General features: G+C 45.1%; 1 protein-coding gene across 2 annotated transcripts in view; it reads left to right on the forward strand.

The window, feature by feature from the left end:
* Stx18 (syntaxin 18) overlaps positions 1-20,672 on the forward strand; it is a 103,081-nt gene that overhangs the window by 71,845 nt on the left and 10,564 nt on the right. For both annotated transcript variants that reach the window (XM_027387042.2, XM_035452289.1), the window contains 4 exons: positions 1,143-1,220; positions 1,386-1,452; positions 12,898-13,010; positions 17,959-18,047. In XM_027387042.2, the coding sequence (XP_027242843.1) occupies positions 1,143-1,220; positions 1,386-1,452; positions 12,898-13,010; positions 17,959-18,047 (347 nt within the window). The remainder of the gene's footprint in view (positions 1-1,142; positions 1,221-1,385; positions 1,453-12,897; positions 13,011-17,958; positions 18,048-20,672) is intronic.

A 20,672-nucleotide genomic window follows, 5' to 3' on the forward strand; every position in this document is an offset into this window, starting at 1 on the left:
ATTTATACAATGGAGTACTACTCAGCGGTAAGAAACAGTGACATCCTAAAATTTGCAGGCAAATGGACAGAACTAGAAAAAAACATCCTGAGTGAGGTAACCTAAAACCAGAAAGACAAATACAGTATGTACTCGCTCATAAGTGGATACCAGACATAAATCAAAGATACCCAGCCTGTAATCCACAACCCCAGAGAAACTAGAACCCACTTCCAGAAACAGATGGAAGCAGAAATCCACAACTAACCAATGGGCCAAGCTCCTGAAGTACAATCAAAGTGAGGGAAGAGCAATAATATGAACAAAGGAGTCAAGACTATGATGGGGAAACCCACAGAATCAGCTGACAGGAGCTAGTGAGAGATCACTGACTCAGGTCTGAGAAATGGGGAACTCCCTTAACATATGTGACAATGGTGTGACTGGGACAGTATGTGAGGCCACTGGCTGAGGATCCAAGATCTAACACTAATGCACAAACTGACTTAGTGAAGCCCATTCTATATGGAGAGATACCTTGCCCAGCCAAGACACAGGGGTGTGTGGGTGGAGAGGTGCCTTGGTCCTGCCTCAATGAGATGATAGGACAGACTTAATAGACTTCATAGGGGAGGCTTTACCCTCTCCAAGGAGCAGATGGGAGGAGGGGGGAGTAAGAGGAGAGGAGGGATGGGAAACTTGGATTGGAATGTAAAAAATAAATTAATAAAAAAAGGTTGTTGGAGAGCAGGATAGTATGGAAAGTACCACTCATTGTCTAAGGGGAGAATGCTGTCATTGTATTCAGGCAGCGGATGTCTGTGGTCCAGCATGTGTGATTTAAACATGTCACTTGAAGGTGAGCTTGAGCACTGGATGCTGTTAATACAGCCAGGTCAGCATTCCGGAAGGAGCTGAATCAACTCAGCTCCCTCGGTGCTGTAATAAGCTATAAATTATTTGACTGCAGTTTCTATGGGTTTAATCTCTCACCTGGTGAACCCTAATAAATCTTACGCTTAAAAATGTAGTCTTGCTTGACATGAGACTGGTTTATAGCTGTGCTTTTGAACATGCTTTCAGTGAAGAGCTGTGAGGAAGCTGACTATTCTTTGGGGTCCTTGAGCACAGACCTGACTGAGTGCTGTCCTTTTCTCTTTCAGCCCACAAGGAGATACATTCCCAGCAAGTGAAGGAACACAGGACCGCGGTTTTGGATTTCGTTGAAGATTACTTAAAAAGTATTTCATTTTCTTCTAAAGGTCAAATGTGGCATTTCATAAGAGATGCAATTTAGAATAGAGCTTTGCTAGCTGAAGACCATAGTGTCTCATTAGTGTTAATGATACCTTTGCCTGAGAAGCCATTTTAAATGCTCTCTGTTCTGGTATTTTCTGCTTCAACAGGAGTATGTAAGCTTTACTCTGAACAAAGAGCCATCCGAGTTAAGCGTGTGGTGGATAAGAAGAGACTGTGAGTATTTCTACCTTTGCTCTTCCTTCCTCAGTTAAAACAGGGGCAACAAGAATGGCAGCCTGAGCTCCTCACGCCCTGACACTGTGGGCCTCTGTGCATGAAGTCTTCACCAAATGCTGTCATAGCAGCTGAAGACATACTATGTACCAAGTGTGCTGGTCACTCGGTTAGCCACAGCAGCCCATGAGGCAGGTTCTCTCATTTCCAGATAAACACTGTGGTTCAGCAGGTTTTAAGCTCATGTGACCCCACAGTCTCGTGGCAGCTGAACTGGTATTGAGCACTTACGTAATTTCTTTTTATTTTTTTTTTTTTTGTTGGGAGTAGCAGGGAGTCAATCTGGCTATGTAGTACATGCTGGCTTCAAAGTCATTATGCAGCCCAAACTGGTCTTGAACCCATATTTTTTTCTGCTTCAGTATTCAGAGTGAGGTGGTTATAGATGTGTGTCACCTACCCAACTTCTCACCCCATTTCTTAATAATCCTGTAAGGTGGGACACTTAGAGCTATTGACCTTGGTCTTTGTCCTCCCCCCATACCTCCTTCTCTGAAAGAGTTTTTCTGAAAAGGGGTTTTCGTGGTGATGAATGCTCCCCTGTGTCACTGACAATATGACATAATATATTCAAGATGTCATGTGCACTGACTCCTACCCCACTCCAATACCCATTTAAGCATGATGGCTGCAGTTTGTCCAGGGAGGATCCAGGGGAGCAGGTCCGACTCTGGTGTTGTAACTTTAGCTTATCAGTATGGTAAGGAGAGCAGTCACTGGCTCTCACAGCCCCCCTTCCCCCCAGAGGAGAAGCAGCTGTGTCTGCTGTGCTATCACACTAAGAGACACACAGCCTTGGTTCTAAGCAGAAGTTTCCACTGATGTCAGTCAAATGGGAATTGTATGGAATCAATCACCTGCCAAATAGCTGTTCTCCACAATTACCCTAAACAGGAGACCTTGGAGACCTCAGAATAACTGTAACTCTTCACAGTGTGACCCAGACCTCTCTTCTTAGGCTTGTATTTCTCAGGCAGGCCTTGAGTTCTGATCATACTGCCTCTGCCTCCCAGATGGTGGGATTGTGGAACTGCAGGCATGTGTTACCACCCTGACTTCTTTCTAGTCTTTCTTCACCTTTATATACAATACATGTTTATTATGTATAGTTTCATACATAATCTTATGCCTGCCTCCCTTATGCACAGGTATCACAAAGGCTAAATATGTCAAATTCAAAACTATAGTGACTATATTATAGCTTTTGTTTCTAAATCAATCACCAGTGACATCTGCTCTGCCTGCCTCTGTGTGACTTTGTTCTAAAGGAGCTTTGCCTTTCTTGTCCCCAGTTCTTGTTGAATTCTCCATCCATAGAACCTTTCACATAGCCTGCTCTGTTCATCTGGTGGACAAAATCCATACTCATCCTTCCAGCCCAACTGAAACACCACCTGTCCTGTGAAGTGTTCCAGCTGCTGCCAACAGTGTTGTGTCCCCCTTCTTAGTAGGCTCCTCATGTGTTGTTCATGGCCAGGTGCAACACACACACTCATGCAGTCACTATTGACTTATGTCTCCTCACACACCTCAGCCCATCACACAATGCCTGTCCTTTGGGGATGCCAGTGGGTAGAGTGTGCAATTGTCATTGGTGGGCTGTTTCTGTTTGGGTTGCTGATGGCTGTAGTTAAGAAGTTTTTATGAGTCTAGCTGCTCATGTTCTGTGGCATTGTTGTCACTATCACCTTTATCTGGTGAAGGAAAACACACTTGTTAAAGTGCAGCTTGCTCACTGTAATTGCTCACTGTAATATCTTAAAAGTGTGGATGGTATTATGTAGTTGCTTTTGTTCTTGTAGAGTGATGTCACATCTATCTACCATACCAAAGGGCTCTTATTTCAAACTGCTGAAAATATTTTGCTCATTATGCCAGAAGTATTCCCAGCTGACTGCTCTACACTTTCCTACAGTGACTATGTTGTCTGTAAATGATGGTGCATTATTAAAAATACCTATTTTCATGTACCCTGATGGCATTTTGCTTTGTGAGCTGACAGTAGTGGTACCTGCCGCATGTTGCCTCAAGCCAGAGAGGGATAACTACCCTGGGCATCACATCTCTCTGCTCTTTTTCCTATAAGTTTGGAGGTAGAGACCAGCATCTTCTGACTTTCTGATCAGTGCATTGATCAAAGCCTGCTATAAAGTAGTTGGTTCCTGACTGAAGGAGACTTCAAATGGGGCATGGTCACTTACTCTTGCTCATAGAGTTGCAGAGTAAAAGCTTACAAACTAGAAATACGTGGGACAATATTGGATGAAGCATTGGCACAAGTGGCTCTATCACACATCCCCAGAGGATATGAAATCCACCTCTTTTCCTCTTGGTCTCCTTAGATCTCTGGTATTTGGGGGTGATTAAAGCTGAAATGGCCATCACACACTCTGGTGAAATAAATCATCTGGGCTAATCAGAAACATGTTCTCTCCAGAAAAGCAGTTTGTGTGTCATTGACCTTTTTTTTTCTTTCTCCGTCCAGAAGAGGCTTTAGGTAGCCCTCTGAGAATCAAGACTAGCCTGAGACTTGTCTGCTAGGGCAGAAGTACCTTCCATACTGTGCAGTGAGTGTTGGCTTTTGTTTGTGCTTTCCAGCTGACTTAGCTCTGAGATTTGCAGGATTCAGGCCATTATTTGAACCCTTCACTTTTCTGGGGTTCTTATGAGTGGAAACTTTTGGGGGCATTCTCTGTCTGAGGGAGATCTGAGAAGAATGAAAACTGATGGCTAAAGATTATAGCAGGCTACAAAACAAGGTCAAAAGGCATCACTCCACAGAAGCTGCCGAGTTCATCAGTGTATCTTAAAGTTGTGTTACTAGCATGTCCCCCACCACAGATCCTGCAGTTGAAAGTCTTTCTGAAGGTATTCAGAATTCTTGGTGGTCCTAGTAAAGCTTACTCTGACAATGTAGTCTATTGTTGGACTGAAGAAACACTTTGTGTCCAGAGATCTGTTTGCATGGGCTGTGTGTCATGAAGACAACTTCCTAAAAGGAGCATCAAGCCCTTCTTCTGCCCAGGTCAACACACACCAAAAACCACTGCTGTGATCCACAGCTATACAGCCCCCTCACATTCTTTGTTAAGTGTTCTCTGCCATCAGTACAAAGGAGGAAATTCATGCTGCTTTTCTTTTAGAGAAGATATCAGTTCTTGTGTGACACATGGCATCACATACTGCACTCATACTTAAAAGAGTCTATTTATGATTCAGCCCTCTCTCCTCAACAGGACTGGTAGACTGCTGCAGCCCCTGACTTAGGATCCTGCACATAGCAAGAGCTCAGTAGATGCTGCCAATGTTTGGAAAGTCCATAGTGATGGAAATGGAGAGGAGGAGAGGCAGAGATGCCATGTGATACGAGGGCCATAGTGTTGATTCTTCCTCATTTACTATCTATGATGGGGTCTAGTTTGTTTGGAAAAGGGAGTAGGAGACTGGCCTGTGGGCCAAGTCTAGACTTTGGCCTTTTTTTGTCTGGCTTTCCAGCTAAGCATGATTTATTGTATTTTAAAAGATCTGTAAACCAAGAAAGAAGAGTGTGAGTTAGAGCTTGAAATGTTCACCATGTGTTGGTCACTGTGCTGACCCCAGTGTAGAACAATACCTCCTGTTGTGAAGGGCCACACCTTTGTAGTTTTTGCAGTCTGCCAGGGACTGATGTGTTAGTCTCCTGTGCATGACAGGGTCACAGCTTTGCCTCAGGTGGCCTGCCACAGTGGTCTGATGACACCATACTGCTCTATACCATGTTCATTGAGACAAAGGCACTGTCATGTGCTGTGCATTCTTGCCCCTCATTTTGTACTTAACTTGTGGCAGATCAGTAATAAGCAGTAAGGAATCTGGTACACCACACTTTGAGGAACACTTACTTTAAATCAACTTCCCTAGGAAGTGGTAGATGCCCAGTAAATACCTGTTAGCTGAGTGACTGTCTAATGGAGAAAGTGGCTTTAGGTAGACACTGTCCCTGTGTCTCAGAGGCCTCTGTAACTCAAATGCGACTTTGGAGTAGGACACTGTGATGTCATATTCCATACTCTGCCCTCTTCTGGAGAGAAGTCCTTCTGGAATGACAGTGGCTTTTTTTGTGTTTGCAAAGTATGCTTCCATGCTTTTTTTTTTTTCCTCCAAAACCAAGAAAATCTGTCTCTTTTTTCTCTTCTTGCTCCTTTACAAATTCAAATACAATCCCAAGGCTTTTCAAAGTCAGGGGCCTGGAAACAGATGTTGAAACTTGTGTTGATCACAGCTAGATAGTGCTCAGCCTTCAATTTGAGAAGTATGCTAAAGTAAATTGGGCATAAACTGATCTTTGTGGTGACTTTTTAAAAAATTGCTCCCCCTGCAACCAGGTTGCCTTTGGCTGGCTAATTTGTAATTTCCCTGGGGTATTTCAGTAGACATTCTGTATATAATTAGAATCTGTTTTTATCACCTTAAAAAGTGTTCATCTTTGTCTGCTTCTCTGCAGCCCTTTATTTATTTTACATTGAAAACTGGCACTGCCACACTCCAGACTGAGGGTGATGGGCATTAAATGAAATATTCAGTCAAGAGGCAGTGCAGCCCATCCCCCTCCTGAACCAAGCAGTCCTGAAGCCAGGAAATGGGGAGGGGTAAAGGTGAGTGTCTGTGCTGGTGAGGAGCCCTGCTGCCCAGGGTAGGGTGTCAGGGAGGGCAGGTGGTCAGAGAGGCAGTAAGAGGCATGCAATGATAGGCATATCCTCTCCAGGAGAAGTGGTGGTGGAGCTGAGGGTGTTGGCTTACACAAGTGATCCAACAATTGATAGAGAATGTGTAGCAAGCCAGTTTTTTTTTTTTTCTGTATAGAAAAGTGAAAAGGCCAGGATGCTTAGACTTTGTGATAGGGGTTATAATGAAAGATACAGTGTGACATAGTTTTCAGTTTCCATAGCTCAGTCTGGAAGTCAATGTTGTGTGAATATGAACAATGCGTATTTTCTAGATATGCATACTGGGAAGACCTGTAAGCAGCAATACCACAGTAGCATCACACACACACACACACACACACACACACACACACACACACACACACACACACGCACACACACGTCTTGGTTTCTAAGTACCACTTCCAAGTTTGAGGGATCAGGCTTCCTGGAAAAATGGCCTATTCTTCTTAAGCTGGATTAAGGAAAGTGTGAAATGAGCCAAGGTCATTTCACTATGTCAGAAAACATGGGAGGGATTATAGGATGATAGGATGTGTCTGCAGCAGCTAACCTGAGGAGTTGCTACTGGCCACATTTAAGATAGTCCAAGTGAAAACTAAAGGAGAACAAGTAGGTTGTAGCCCACTGAGTGAAAGAGATCATCAGGAGTCCATCTGGACAGGAGTAAATTCATAAGCAAAGTATGAAAGAGCTGTAATGTCAAGTGTTTCCCCTTGCTTCTTGTTGACAAGAAGAAAAACCTTACAACAAGGAGCTGTACAGCCACCATGTCAGCGAAGATGAGTAACACACAGGCTGGCAGATGCCCCAGAATAACAGCAGTGCTTCTGTGATTTCTGTCAATGCATCACCAGGCTTCAGACACAAAGCACCAGGCATAAGTTCAGAGGCATAGTTGGAGTGACTGGCAGGGTGTTGGGTGTCAAGCACATGGAACTCAAGGAGAGTCTGAAGGAAACATTCCAAACATTAGCATTAGTGGGTAACATGATGCAGAATTCTTCTTACCTGGACCCTTTGGCTGTACAGGATATTGTTGGTCAGAATGGAATATTCTGAGGAAGCGATGGGAGTAAGAGATGGCTGTGACTTTTCTGATTGTGGTAGTTGCATCAAAGCAGGCTGCCTTTAGAGAATATGTTAAATATTCAAAGGTAGGGACATCGGGTTGGACCTTACTCACTGAGGGAATCTTCATACTTCAGACTTCGCTGTGTGTGGTTGTTATACAATAAATTTTGAAATACAGAATACCAGCTTACATTTGTCAGACAATGAGGAATGGATGTGGGACAGCCAGAACCTCCTACAAGGCTAGGGGAGAGAGTCCACAGTGATTATGCATTAGAAATGGCCAACTATCATAATTCTCTGAAGGCAAATGATCAGCTTCTGGTCCCTATGCCTGGAATGTCCTTTCTGTCCTTGTGCCTGGCAAAGTCTTACTCTCTGTTGGGATCTTGATGATTCCCATCCTGTGAAGTTCCCAGCATTCCACACTTAATAGTTCTCTAAAGAACTCAGACAGCATTGGCATTTCATGCAATAGATAGCTGCTGCTGTTGTTTAGTCTTTGCAACAGAACCTGCAATGGTAGGTTGATCAGAAGGCTATTAGGGGCGAGGTTGCTCACTATCACAAAAGCAAAGGGAAGAAAGCCAGAATGAGCCCTGGGTTGGAGGTTGGGGTGAAAACTAATGAAAGTGGCTTTATAAATAAGGAAATAGGTGGGAGCTGGGTACTAGGTACTTCCTACTAGGTGATCTCATTTCATCTTTAAAGTACCTTGGATAGAAGCAGGGTTTTCCCCATTTTATAGATGATGAGAATTAAAACATATCCACAATCTCACACAGCAAGTAAGGAGGGGTAGGGGTAGTCTAGAATTAAATCCATACATATATGTGTGTGTGTGTGTGTGTGTGTGTGTGTGTGTGTGTGTGTGTGTGTATGTATGTATGTATGTATGTATGTATGTATGTATGTATGTATGTATGTTAGGACCCAGACTCGTAAACTGGGATTTGTGGTATTGTGTGGTAGACTGCCACCTCGGGTAATCTATGGAGTTAGTGTTTGCTTAGCAGCATAACCCAAAGGAAGGTCCCAACAGGATCCCACACCAGACCTGTCTCTGGCTGATTTTCAGGATACTTCACACTTGTCCCTTCGGTAGCTCCAGCCTAGAGATCAGCAACTTGTGAGCCAGCAGTTGGCTGGCTCTATTCAGTGTGCCCTTCTCAGCATTTTTAGGGATATTCTGGATTGTTAGAGTTCCTCTCTGACTCATTGGTCTGTGATATATTTTGAATCTGAAACATTCCCTGCAGGCTCATGTGTTTGAACTTAGTACCCAGCTAGTGACCCTGTTTTGGGAGGCTGTGGAACCTTTAGGAGATGAGGTCTAGCTGATGGGCAGACTTAGGAGTTGTTACAGGCCAGCCTAGGCTTCCAGCAGTCTTTTTGCTCATGATAGCCACAGGGGTGTAATCTACAGTCTTGTGTCTCCACTACCACAGCCTTGAGCTGCTTGCACTACTGAGGCCTCCCTATCATGATTGGCTGTATCCCCTGAACCCTGGGCCAGAGTCAGTCCTTTCCCATAGTTGCTTCTGTGAGGATTCTGTCTCCACAAGGAGAAAAGCATCAAGGACAATTGGATGCACTGTCTTAGGACTTCCTCTGTGAGACCAGGCTGCTTCACTCATGGTACGTAGAAGGGCATAGGATAAAGGGCAAGGAGGAGCCGGGCACGCTCACTCTCAGGGTTCAGCCAGCTTTGGGAAGCATCTGGGACCAGACTTCTCAGGTGCCAAATCTGGTTAATGATTCCCGGTGTGAGTATATATTTCCCAATAAATATCCAGCTAATAACCTGTCTCAGGTTCCATTCTTGTTCCTCACTAGCACTGTAGCAGTAAAGCTGTGGAACAGATGATCTGCAACTTTGGTTGTATGCTGTTGACTCTGCTAATTAAGCATCCCAGAGAAACCAGTGACCACATGAGGACACTCTTGTAGCCCCATTTTACAGATGAGAAATCAGACCAAGAAATGTCAAGACACTTGTCACTTACTAAACAGAAGGAAAAACTGAAAATTCTGATTGATGGGTATATTTTTTTAGGCTAGTTCGAAAATTGTCTAATGTGTCAAGCTACTCAATTACTAAATTCCAACACTAATTTGACCCAAAATATTAACCACTATTTTATTTCATAATTATATTAATACACTTAGTGCTAAATACATACTGAGCCCTGTTTGTTTCTAAAAGGTTTCTTTTGAGTTTATTGTTACAGTATTGGGATCAAGCCCAGGGCCTTAAGCATGCTCAGTGAGTACTGTGCCCTGAGCCCTCTTAGCACATTTTAAAAAGATTAAGCATGCTGCTGTGTTCGTGATTTGCTTTCCACTGTTGAGTAGTATCGTGCTGTGTGTGAACACACACCATTGCCTTACCTACTCTCGTGTTGGTTGGCATGGGGTTGTTTACCTGCTTTTCTTGTATGAGTTAGTCTTCTGTGACTACTTGACAGTTTCCATTTCGTGTGGACATACCTTTTCCTTTCTCTTTGGTAAATGCCTCAAAGGGGGGGGGGGTGCTCTGTTACAGTTGAAACACTCTTAGATTTAATAAGAAACTGTTCCAAGTTTTCCATGATGGTAACAACATTTTACACACCATCTAGCTATGTGAGGCTCTGACTTGTCCTCATTCTCCCGGGGATGTAGTGTGGATCAAACATTTTAACTCTTCCCCTGTGGGTGTGTGCAGTCATCTCACTGTGGCTTGGGTTTGTGTTAAATCAACTGTGTGTTTATAGATGATTTCTGTATTTCCTCCAGAGTATCTATTCAAGTTTCCACTTTGTTATTGAATCATTTGCGTTTTGTTAATTTTTGTAGGAGTTCTTTCTGTGTCCTGACATAAGCCCTTTGTGACGTCTCTGCTGTAGATAGTTGTCTGCCTCCTCTGTGCTCTGCCTAGTCAGGATCTGAATGGCATTAATGATTATCTATTCTATACAAATACCCAGTTGTTCTGTTAATGATGACACAACATGGACTCAGGAGCTGGGACCCTGAGGTCTTACCTCAGCCTAGCTACTATGTGGCCTCAGTTTCCTTCTTTATAAAAAAAAAAAAAAAAAAGTCATTCAATACTAGTAACTTCTTAACTTCTTAGATGTTTGGAAGTTGGGTGAATTTGTCTACATTTATCCTCATAAGGTGCTTAGAGAAGTACTTAGTACATCCTAGGTCCTTGGCAAATACTAAGTGTAAACCAGATCCAGCCAGTACAAGTTGATTGTATTCTTTTACTCACAGTCTTGCTAGCCAACAGCATGAACTGCATCATAGATCTTTTTAGCACCCTTCCTGTAATTTTCATTTAGGTTTTGGTAAAGCTATTATGATGCCTATTATTTTATTTTGGTGATTGATTGATTGATTCTTTTGTTTTCATATTGTAACCTAGGTTGTCATAAAACTTGTGGCAGCAATCCTTCTGCCTGTTTAAGTTCTAGGATTACAGTCATGCATACAGCCAAGTCTGCTTGGCTCTAAAGCACATTATTTTAGGATGAGTTTTTCTCTTCTGTTAGCCATTTGCTCGTGTTTATAAAACATTCATTCATTCAACACATTTTTTTATTGAGCACTGTGTTAGTTAAATTCCTATCACTCTGGCAAAACACCTGTGACAGTCACCTTAAAAAGAAGTCAGTCATGGTGTCACAAACCTTTAATCTGAACACTCAGGTGACAGGAGCAGGCAGGACTCTGTGAGTTCAAGGCCACCCTGGTCCCATAGCAAGTTCCATGCTAGCCAGGACTACATAGTAAAACTTTGACTCCAATAATTAAAATGAAGAGAGGAGTCAGAAGAAGAAAGTCTGTTGGGGTCACAGTTTTAGAGGTTTTGGCTTGGCTCATGATTACTTGGCCCTGGTGTCACATACATGACAGGAGCACATGACAAAAGAAACCTGTTTACCTCATGGCACCACAGTTGGAGAACAAAGAAAAAGAAAGGTCCAGGATCCCAGTGGCCACGTCAAGAGCACATCCCCAGGGACCTTTCTGCCTCATAAAACTTCACTCAGTAAAGCCATACACTGGACCTCAACCTTTGCAGATCACAACAGACACTACATGCAGGTACTAATCCAGCTAAGTAGCACTCACAACTCACAAAAACACAGACCCACTCAAAGGAGGAAGAGGTGCATGCAGAGAAATAGGAGAGAACTTGCTATGCAAGCCAGGGCCTGGACAGGTGGCTTGGGGGTGAAGTGTTTGTACAAGTGTAAGAACCTGAGTTCAGGTCCCCAGCACCCATGTACAATCTAGGCATGGTAGTGCTCACCTGTAAACCTCAGCACCTGAAGCAGAGACTGGTAGTTCCTGGGGTTCACTGGCCAGCCAGTCTAGCTGAAACAGTGAACTCTAGTTCAGTGAGAGACCCTGTCTCAAATAATTAGTGGGAGCCAGGTGTGGTGGCATACACCCTTAATCCTAGCACTCAGGAGGCAGAGGCAGGCAGATCTCTTATGATATTGAGGCCAGCCTGGTCTACATAGTGAGTTCCAGGCCAGCCAGAGCTACAAAATGAGAACAAGATTAAAAACAATAAAAATAAGGTAGAAAATTCCAGAGAAAAACTCCCAGTATTGACCTCTGACCTCTAAACATGCACATATGGGTGGAGTCACTTGTGCACAACACACACACACACACACACACACACACACACACACACACACACACACACACACACACACGCATAGTTCAATGAGATGGCTTAGCAGGTAAAAGCATTTCTGAACAAACCTAATAGCCTCAGTTTGATCCTAAGAACCCATGTTTAGAACCAAAACAAACATCCAAACAAACAACAGATGCCCTGCACACTTCTGTAGTCTCAATCCTTCTGCAGTGAGATGGGAGGTGGAGACAGGGAAGTCACCTGGACGCTCCCAGAGAAATGAGAGGGACCCGGCCTCAGCAAAGGGAAAAGAGAAGACTTACTTACAGAAGCTGTCTTCTGACCTCCAAGTGTCCTGCAGACACTCATGTGCATACACACTAATGAATAATAAAAATATTCAAAAAAAAAAAAGCCTGGGGAGACCTCTAGGTAGCAGAGACAAATATGAACCCTATGGGTAGAAAAGGAGAACACATCATGGGCAGAGAAGTATATAGAAAGATGGAAAGAAAACTAAGTGTGAGACTTCTGGCTCAACTATTTCAAGATAGCACACATACCTGTGTGTGTGTGTGTGTGTGTGTGTGTGTGTGTGTGTGTGTGTGTGTGTGTGTGTGTGTCCATGTCTGTCCGTGTGTCCGTGTGTCCATGTCCCATGCCTGTGTTTTGGCAATACTTTTGCATTAGTGTAGAATCACTGGATTACTATACATCACTTTCTGGTGTGGTGTCTCCAGGGCAACTTCAGTGTATGCAGATGCTAGGCACCATGCTGTGGCTGGAGTGCAAAAGCAGTGTACCATCAACATGGTATGTATGGTATGTTGTGTCCGTGTAACTCATGGGCCCCAGTAGAGAGACCAGGGCAAAAATGCACAAGTAATGCATGACCCTTTCTGTTGTCAGAAAAGAGTCCTGTTTTGAAGGCAAAATAAATAACTGCTAAGTATTTGTATTTAGATCTAAGCTGGAACCTGAGCCAAATACAAAGAGGAAAGAACCCCCATCTGAGAAAGCCTCACAGACTGCTTCCCAGGACTCTGAAGAAAAGTCTGCTGCCGAGGAGCTTCCAGGTATGAATCAGTATAAAAGTTTTGCTTTGCACTTCTTCCTTCTGACTTATTGGCAGGAATACAAAGCAGGGAAAGGCAACAGTTCCTGACCCATGGTGTCAGCATAGCTGCCCCAAGCAAAAGAAACATGGAGTGGCAGTGTTCGGGCTGAGGAGTCCTGTGTTCACCTGGACCTGAAGAAGGGCTACTTTCCTGTGTATCAGCTGGAGACTGAGGAGGCACTATCCATGCTGTCTGCTAAAGAAAGGTGTAACCCTCCACAGTGGAAGTCTGCACTGGCAGCTGGCAGCCGCATTGCCCCAGGGCAGAGCATGCTTTCTCAGGGGCCTAGACAGCCAGGAAGCCCAAGCTGCAAGTATGAATTTGTGTTTCTTGTCATCACAGTAATGTTCCTGATGGTGCATGCCAAAGAAGTGCAGTCTCCTTCAGATCTCAATGTCACGGACTGCTTCATTATGTGTGCAGTCCACGTGCCCCTACTCAGAGCACTGCATCCCTGAGTACAATTAGCAAACAAGCTGCTTTCACTACCTGGCAGCTCACTGAAGCTGTGAGGCCTGAATGTCTTCTTTGCCGTGTCCGTAGTTCTGCAGTACCTTGCCTCACTGTAACAACTGGAGTGTCATGAGTCTCTTTTATTGAGAGGACTCTGAAAGACTCAGAGTCTGGACTATTTGTCTGAGGTGAAAGCTCATATATGGTGGGTCCAGGATTCACTGGTATATGGGTTTGGTTCTCAAGCTCACCTCTACTTCATGATTCCCTGCATTTCACAAGTATTTCACATGCACCATGGTTCACCAGCCTGGAGGATTCCAGAGGTCCTTTGTACAATGACAACAGCATTTTTGGAGCTCTTTGCTGTGCTACACGTGCTGACTGAGTCACAGGTCAGACCCTGTTGGATCTTTGGGGGTGTGCGCTATTGTGTTTTATAGGTGAGGAAGCCAGCAGCATTCAGAGAGATTATGTAAGAGAAGAAGCCCAGCACTGAGGAAGCACAGCAGCCCTCCATGTGGGTGGTTCTGTTTGCACAGCCTCAGCCTATTTCTGCCTGGTAGCTGCTGTGGTTCAGCAGGCAGGGGTTCTGCATGTCTCCTGTGCCTGCCTCAGGCTTCCCCACAGTCCCATGGGCTTAGTTTCCTAGAAGACAAGACAGGAGCATCATAACTAAATTTACTAAAGCTGAACACAGCATCCACATTCAGTCATTCACCCACTCAGTAAACCCTAGGCAGGCTGGTGAGAGCCGGAAAAGCCAGTGCCGACTAAGGACCTAGAGAAAATCTCATCAGAAGATACCTCAAGCCTACATTGCATGTTGTGCTAGGCCTTGGGCTGGGTGTGAGGGATGTCATAGTGAGAGTAAGTGGCTCTTCTTTGGGCTCATTGGGGAGCAAGCAAGGTCCATATACCGACACCCTCCCATTGGTCTGTGAGTGTGAGGAAAGCAGTATTGTTCTAGTGCTCTGCCTTAGAGTCTGCATGATCAGGTGGTCTTCTAACTGGTTGAGCTGTGAGTATTCTGAGCAGTGTGCAGGAGACGAAGAACATGTGATGTGGAAGCACCTGGGCCCCAGCACTCACATCCATGCTAGCATTTGTTCTGCCTGCTTAAACATGGAAGCAAGGAGATGAGCACTAGTTGCTGGAGCTTACTATTCAAAGAATACCACCAAGAAAGTGCAAAGACAGCCCACAGAATGTACACTGTACCACATGCCTGATGAGGGACTTCATCTACCTGCAGGACACAGATAGACCTCTCAATTGAAAGTTGAAAAGTGGGCAAAGGATCTGAATGGCAGTTTCTTTTCTTTTATAATTGAAAAAAAAATGTTCATACAATATACTCTGATCATGGTTCCCCTTTCCCCAACTCCTCCCAGCTTCTGCTCACCCACCCAACACCATACCCTTTCTCTCTGTGTGTCTTTAGAAAACAAACAGGCAAACAAACAAACAAAAACATTGATTTTTGAAAATAGAAGACAAGTCAGGTGGTGGTGGCACACACCTGTAATCCCAGCACTTGGGAGGAAGAGGCAGGTGGATCTCTATGAGATTAGGGCAAATCTGGTCTACTAAGCAAGTTCTAGATGTTGCACAGAGAAACCCTGTCTCAGAAAGCCAAAAATAAAAAATAAAAAACACAAGACACACACACACACACAAATGCAAAACCCAAAAAACAACACGCAATGAACGGCAGTTCCTTAAAGGAACATCTGTCTACCCATCACAGATAAGTACTTTAAGAGGACCCAGCATCACCAGTGATCTGGAAGCACATGACATCTCCAGAGAGGGTAGCATGGAAAAGGCAACCTGGTTTGCTGGGAGGTGGGAGGATACCCATACAGCCCTCATGCTGAGGTAGAGTTTGGACCTCAGCATGGTAGAAATATATACTGGGCATTCCAGAGCTGGAGTGTGCATGGTATATGGCTTATATCTGAAAAGCCCGGAAACAGCTGAGAGGTGGTGTGGAAGCTGGTAGACTGGACAGGAATCTCTTGAAGCAACCAAGACACAAGACATCTGCTACCAGGGACCACTCCACATTTACACTTAAACTCACATTGAGCAGAGTGAGTAGTGCTCAGGTCACATTTGGAGTCTGAGGTCACCCATTAGGTAGCAACTGTGAGTGGGTGGGATGGGAGCACTTGGTAACCTCCAGCCTTGAGGCTGAAGAGCTGGTGGAAGTGGCATTGCTGCCTGAGATGAGTACAGCTCGATGTGCAATCTGGCAGCACAGTGGGGGAAGGGACTCCACATACTGGTCTACTTGGATAGGCCTGAGTGGGCCTGAGGTGCCTGCTGGGTGTGCAGGTGGAAATAGTGTTGATGTTGGAGTGAGCAGAGAGAGCTTAGGGACAGGAGCTTGGGGGATCCTGGGAAATTGACAGCTTGGAACCATGGCCTGAGTGTACCTCTGAAGAGATGATAGAGTGGGATGAGCAGGGCAGGCTGTTCAGGGAGAGGCCTGCATCCGACTTCCATGTGCTGTCTGTTTTCCTGGCTAGGCCCTTCTTTCCATACCAGCCTTGGTGCTGACGGGGAAAGTCTTCCCCTACAGCCAGGTGCTCTCCTTCCCATGCTGTGTGTCTGCCCTTTCCTCCATGGCAATAGAGACTGTTTCTTCCTATGTGTGGATATCTGCTAGATTTTCTGTGGGTAACACTTCAACCTAGCCCATGTAGATGTGTCCTTTGCTTACTTTGTCTTTCAGTATCTATTTCCTTTTGAAACCTGAGATACCACTTAGGCAAGCATGGTCTGACACAGAACAAGTTAGTACAGTTCTAGGAAAGAGTTGGTCTCTTGTCTGTCATACTCCTTCTGCCTTTTATCTTTCTCATTTAGTCAGCAGGTTCACACCTCTACTGGTTGGCCTGCCACCCCCAGCATTAAGTCCTTTTCTGTAGATATTCTGCCTGGCAAGGCTGAATTCTTCATGTCTCTGTGGTAAGATGTTTGCCCGTCTTGGGTTTTGGGTGTTCAGATATATTTCTCAAGTGAGTCATTCCTGCCCCTGTGAAGTTCACTGTTGCCAGGGAGGATAGGATTCCAGCTCCTGGGAGGGAGGGAGGAAGTAGTGTCCTAGGAAAAACAGAAGTGGGGACAGACAAAGGGTCCTGTGGACCTCAGAGAGAGGTAACCCTGAGCAAGTGAGTCAGCAGCCCCCCCCCCATAAAGCTTAGAAACTTCTAGGTGATAGGAACAGTTAGAGCAAGAAAACACTCAAGAGGCCAGACATCATTGAGGCTTATGTGGAATGTAGTCACTAAAGAAAACCCTTGCGGTTAGTGAGGAGTTGTAGGAAATATGGTTGCAGAGGCTGGCTGTGGCTAGACCACAGAATGCCTGGAATGCAGGTGGGCCATCTGGATCTGACTGGTTGGCACAGTATGCTGTGAGCACTGTGTTTCAGCTGAGTCCTGAGGCCCAGGTCAGGAGGGCTTCAGGTGGCATACAGTTGAACACCTGTAGAGTACAGGACTTCTGCATCCTGATGCAGCTAATTCATACTTGGATCCATTATGATGGGCTTATGTTTCTGATTCTTTTTTATATTCAAAGGGGAGAGGGAAGAAAAATCTGAAATAGGAACCATATTGAAGCCAAGTAGGAGATAGAAGTCACAGGGGTATGAGTGATGGGTGAAAGCATATGGGTTCACACCCAGAGTATTGTCTAAGAACAGTGCCACTCTGCCTGATGACACTCTGTGATATGGATGTGATTTTCCTTGTCTGTAGTCTGTTTCACCTGCACTGAGGTGTAGGTGACTGTTTGGGAAGATGCCTTTCTAAAAGAGCTGTGCCTGTCACACAGGGTGGGCCCAATCTGCCTTCTCTTTGCTGCTATTGTGATGTGCTTTTCCCAATCAAAACATCCTGAACTCTCACTTCCCCACAGGCCTAAGCTCAGCAAGAATTTCCTGGGGCTGAGGAGAAAGGAAAAAGATGCAGGATTTGCCCGAATCCCTGGAAAAACAGTGATGGAGCCCAGGGACACTGAGACACGCAGAACTAGATTCACCTTTGGGGACAGATTTGTCCCAGTCTCCACTGAGCAGTCCTTACCTCCCATCCTCCAGCCCTACTGCAGTGTGCAAGCTGTACCCATTGCACTGGGCAACAGTTCTTTCTAGGCACCTGTGCTAATGAGGGGTCATTGTGTGCTTGCCTCATCATGAACAAAAGGCATCTAAATTAAAATGTTCACATTCTGGGATATATGGCTGTCCTAGAGAAAGCCTTCATACTGTGTGAGCTGGGACATGGAGCCTCTACTGCACATTAGCTAATGTTCAATATGGACCATGCTACAGAACCCCACTCCTTCTGGTGTCTTCATGTGCCTGTTTCTTCAGCTGCCTGTTCTGAAGGAATAGCTGGCCTCCTATCTTTGTCCACCTTACTGTTTTGTTTCTTAACAGAAAAACCAGTGGCCGAAGCACAACCTGAACTGGGAACCTGGGGTGATGGCAATGGTGAAGATGAACTGTCTCCAGAAGAGATACAGATGGTAATGCTAACTGCTTCCTTTCAGCTGCCTGCCCTAAGACTGCCAGTGAGTGTGAGGTTGTGCAAATGCCCTTGCCCTAATTTGATACTGGGCTTTAAAAATATAAACACATTTTATATACACTTACCCACTTAATGTCCTACATCCTATTAGGATTTTCATGATTTCAGTTCACAGTTGCATAGTAAAACAGAAGTTAGCTTGGATGGTCTTGCTAAGTGTCTTTCCTACCAATATAGTAGGCATCGAGATTAAATGAAATAAGTCTTTTATATTCGCCAAAATGGTGATTATACTCAGTTGAGTCATTGGTATCATGGAAGTGATAGGAATACATAATGATGACTGAAGGATGGCAGGAGCAACCATCAGGACAGTGACCACCTCCTCCTAGTGACCTGTCCCCTGTGTTAAGTGCTGTTGTTTGTCATCTCAGTGGTTTCAAGGCACAAAGTTTTGGTGAGAGCCTCCCAAATGGTGGCCTCCTGACTGTACAGCCATTGACAGTGAGCATTTTATACTCATCTGCCTGGATCTTCTTCAGGCCTGCAGTATTCACCACCTCCTCCTATCTTTGCCAAAGAGCAAGAAAGGCCTTGCCAGCAAGCCCCTGCTGATAAGAATGGAGCTGGGTTCCCAGCCTCTGGAGACAGAGGAGCAATGGTGAACAGAAGCCCTTTTGTCTAGTAAGGATGGGCTCTGGCCTTGGCTTAGCCCTCAGACTTCCAGGAAGCCATTTGTGATTGCCACTGCTTTCTGACTCCTGACATGTCTCCAGTGTAGCCTCCTTGAGTCCTCTCTGACCATCCAGCCACCCCAGTGTCCTGCTTCCTTCTGTACCTTCTCTACTGTGCTAACACCATGTGAGGAGGATCCTGGCTCACTGTCACTGTCTTAGTCCCGGCCAGTGATTAGGAGTGCTGCTAAGTAGCTAAGTGATTGATGGGTTCTTGTGAGTGGTACAGAGGGCCTGACCATATTGTCTGTCTTCCACAGCTGCCCAGCCCAGGTGATAGATAGGCTCAGGGCTTCTTTTTTTTTTCTCCATTTTTTTATTTGAATTAGAAACAATATTGTTTTACATGTCAATCCCAGTTCCCTCTCCCTCCCCTCCTTCCCTACCCCCCCAACACCCTCCCTATCCCATACCCTTTATGCTCCCCAGGGAGGGGGTCTTTGGGATAGGGCCTAGGCCCACCCCCATGTGTCTAGACTCAGGGAGTATCCCTCCATATGGAATGGTCTCCCAAAGTCCATTCCTATGCTAGGGATAAGTACTGATCTATTACAAGAAGCCCCATAGATTTCTGAGGTCTCCTCATTGACACCCACATTCATGGGGTCTGGATCAGTCCCATGCTGGTTTCCCAGCTATCAGTCTGGGGACCAAGAGCTCTCCCTTGTTCAGGTCAGCTGTTTTATGGGTTTCACCAGCCTGGTCTGGACCCTTTGCTCATCACTCCTCCTTCTCTGCAACTGGATTCCAGTTCAGTGTTTAGCTGTGGGTGTCTGCTTCTACTTCCACCAGCTGCTGGATGAAGGCTGTAGGGTGGCATATAAGTTAGTCACCAATCTTATTATCAGGGGAGGGCATTTAAGATAGCCTCTCCTCTGTTTCTTAGATTGTTAGTTGGTGTCATCTTTGTAGATCTCCAGATATTTCCCTAGTGCCTGATTTCTCTTTAAACCTATAATGTCTCCCTCTATTTTGGAGGTAACCCAGTCACAAAAAGACAAACATGGTATGTACTCACTCATATATGGATTTTAGACATAATACAAAGGATTACCAGCCTACAATTCACACCTCCAGAGAAGCTAGGAAGCAAAGAGGACTCTTAGAGAGACATACATGGCCCCCTGGAGAAGGGGAAAGGGACAAGATCTCCTGAGCAAATTGGGAGCATGGGGGCAGGGGAGAGGAGCTAGGAGAATGAGAAGGGGAGAAAAGGAGGGGTGAGGAGGACATGAGGGAACAGGAAGGTTGAGTAGGGGGAAGAATAGAAGAGAGCAAGATAAGAAAGGCTCAGGGTTTCTTACTCTTCAAATTCCCTTCTTCTCCTTGCCTGAAACAAAGGCTGAAACATAAAGTTTGCCTCCCAGAAAGTAGCATAAACAGGTGAAAACCAACAGCCAGAAGCCCAAGGAGCCACTGCCTCCAAGGTAAAAGAAAGGACTGTGGAGTCACAGCTGACTACAGTCTACTCCTGCCTTTATCTGGAACTTCTGTGCCCTCTCACAGCTCTCAAGAGCGATAATGGCTGCCTCCAGGTGCTGATGATGGAGAGTTATCCCTTGAAGGACAAATGTGAGAGGACTAGACACTTGAGAGATTTATGACTTGAGCAGTCAGAAGGACAAGCATGGAGCTGGACATTGGGGAGTAGGGAGTGAAGAACAGGAGTTGATGAGTTCTATGTCAGACAGCTTGGAAGTGCTGTGAATATGGCAGGTAGGAGCCATCGTAGGGTCCTAGAAGCATCTTAGGGCTGGAGTATCATGGGCTTAGAGGAGGTCCTCGAGAAACACTGTGTACAGGGACAGGGAACAGAGCCATGAGTGTTCCCTGGGAATACTACATTAGAAGCAGACTGACATGTAAAAACCAAAAAAATGAGTTTCAAC

Source organism: Cricetulus griseus, assembly GCF_003668045.3.
Source record: "Cricetulus griseus strain 17A/GY chromosome 1 unlocalized genomic scaffold, alternate assembly CriGri-PICRH-1.0 chr1_1, whole genome shotgun sequence".
Taxonomy (NCBI): domain Eukaryota; kingdom Metazoa; phylum Chordata; class Mammalia; order Rodentia; family Cricetidae; genus Cricetulus; species Cricetulus griseus.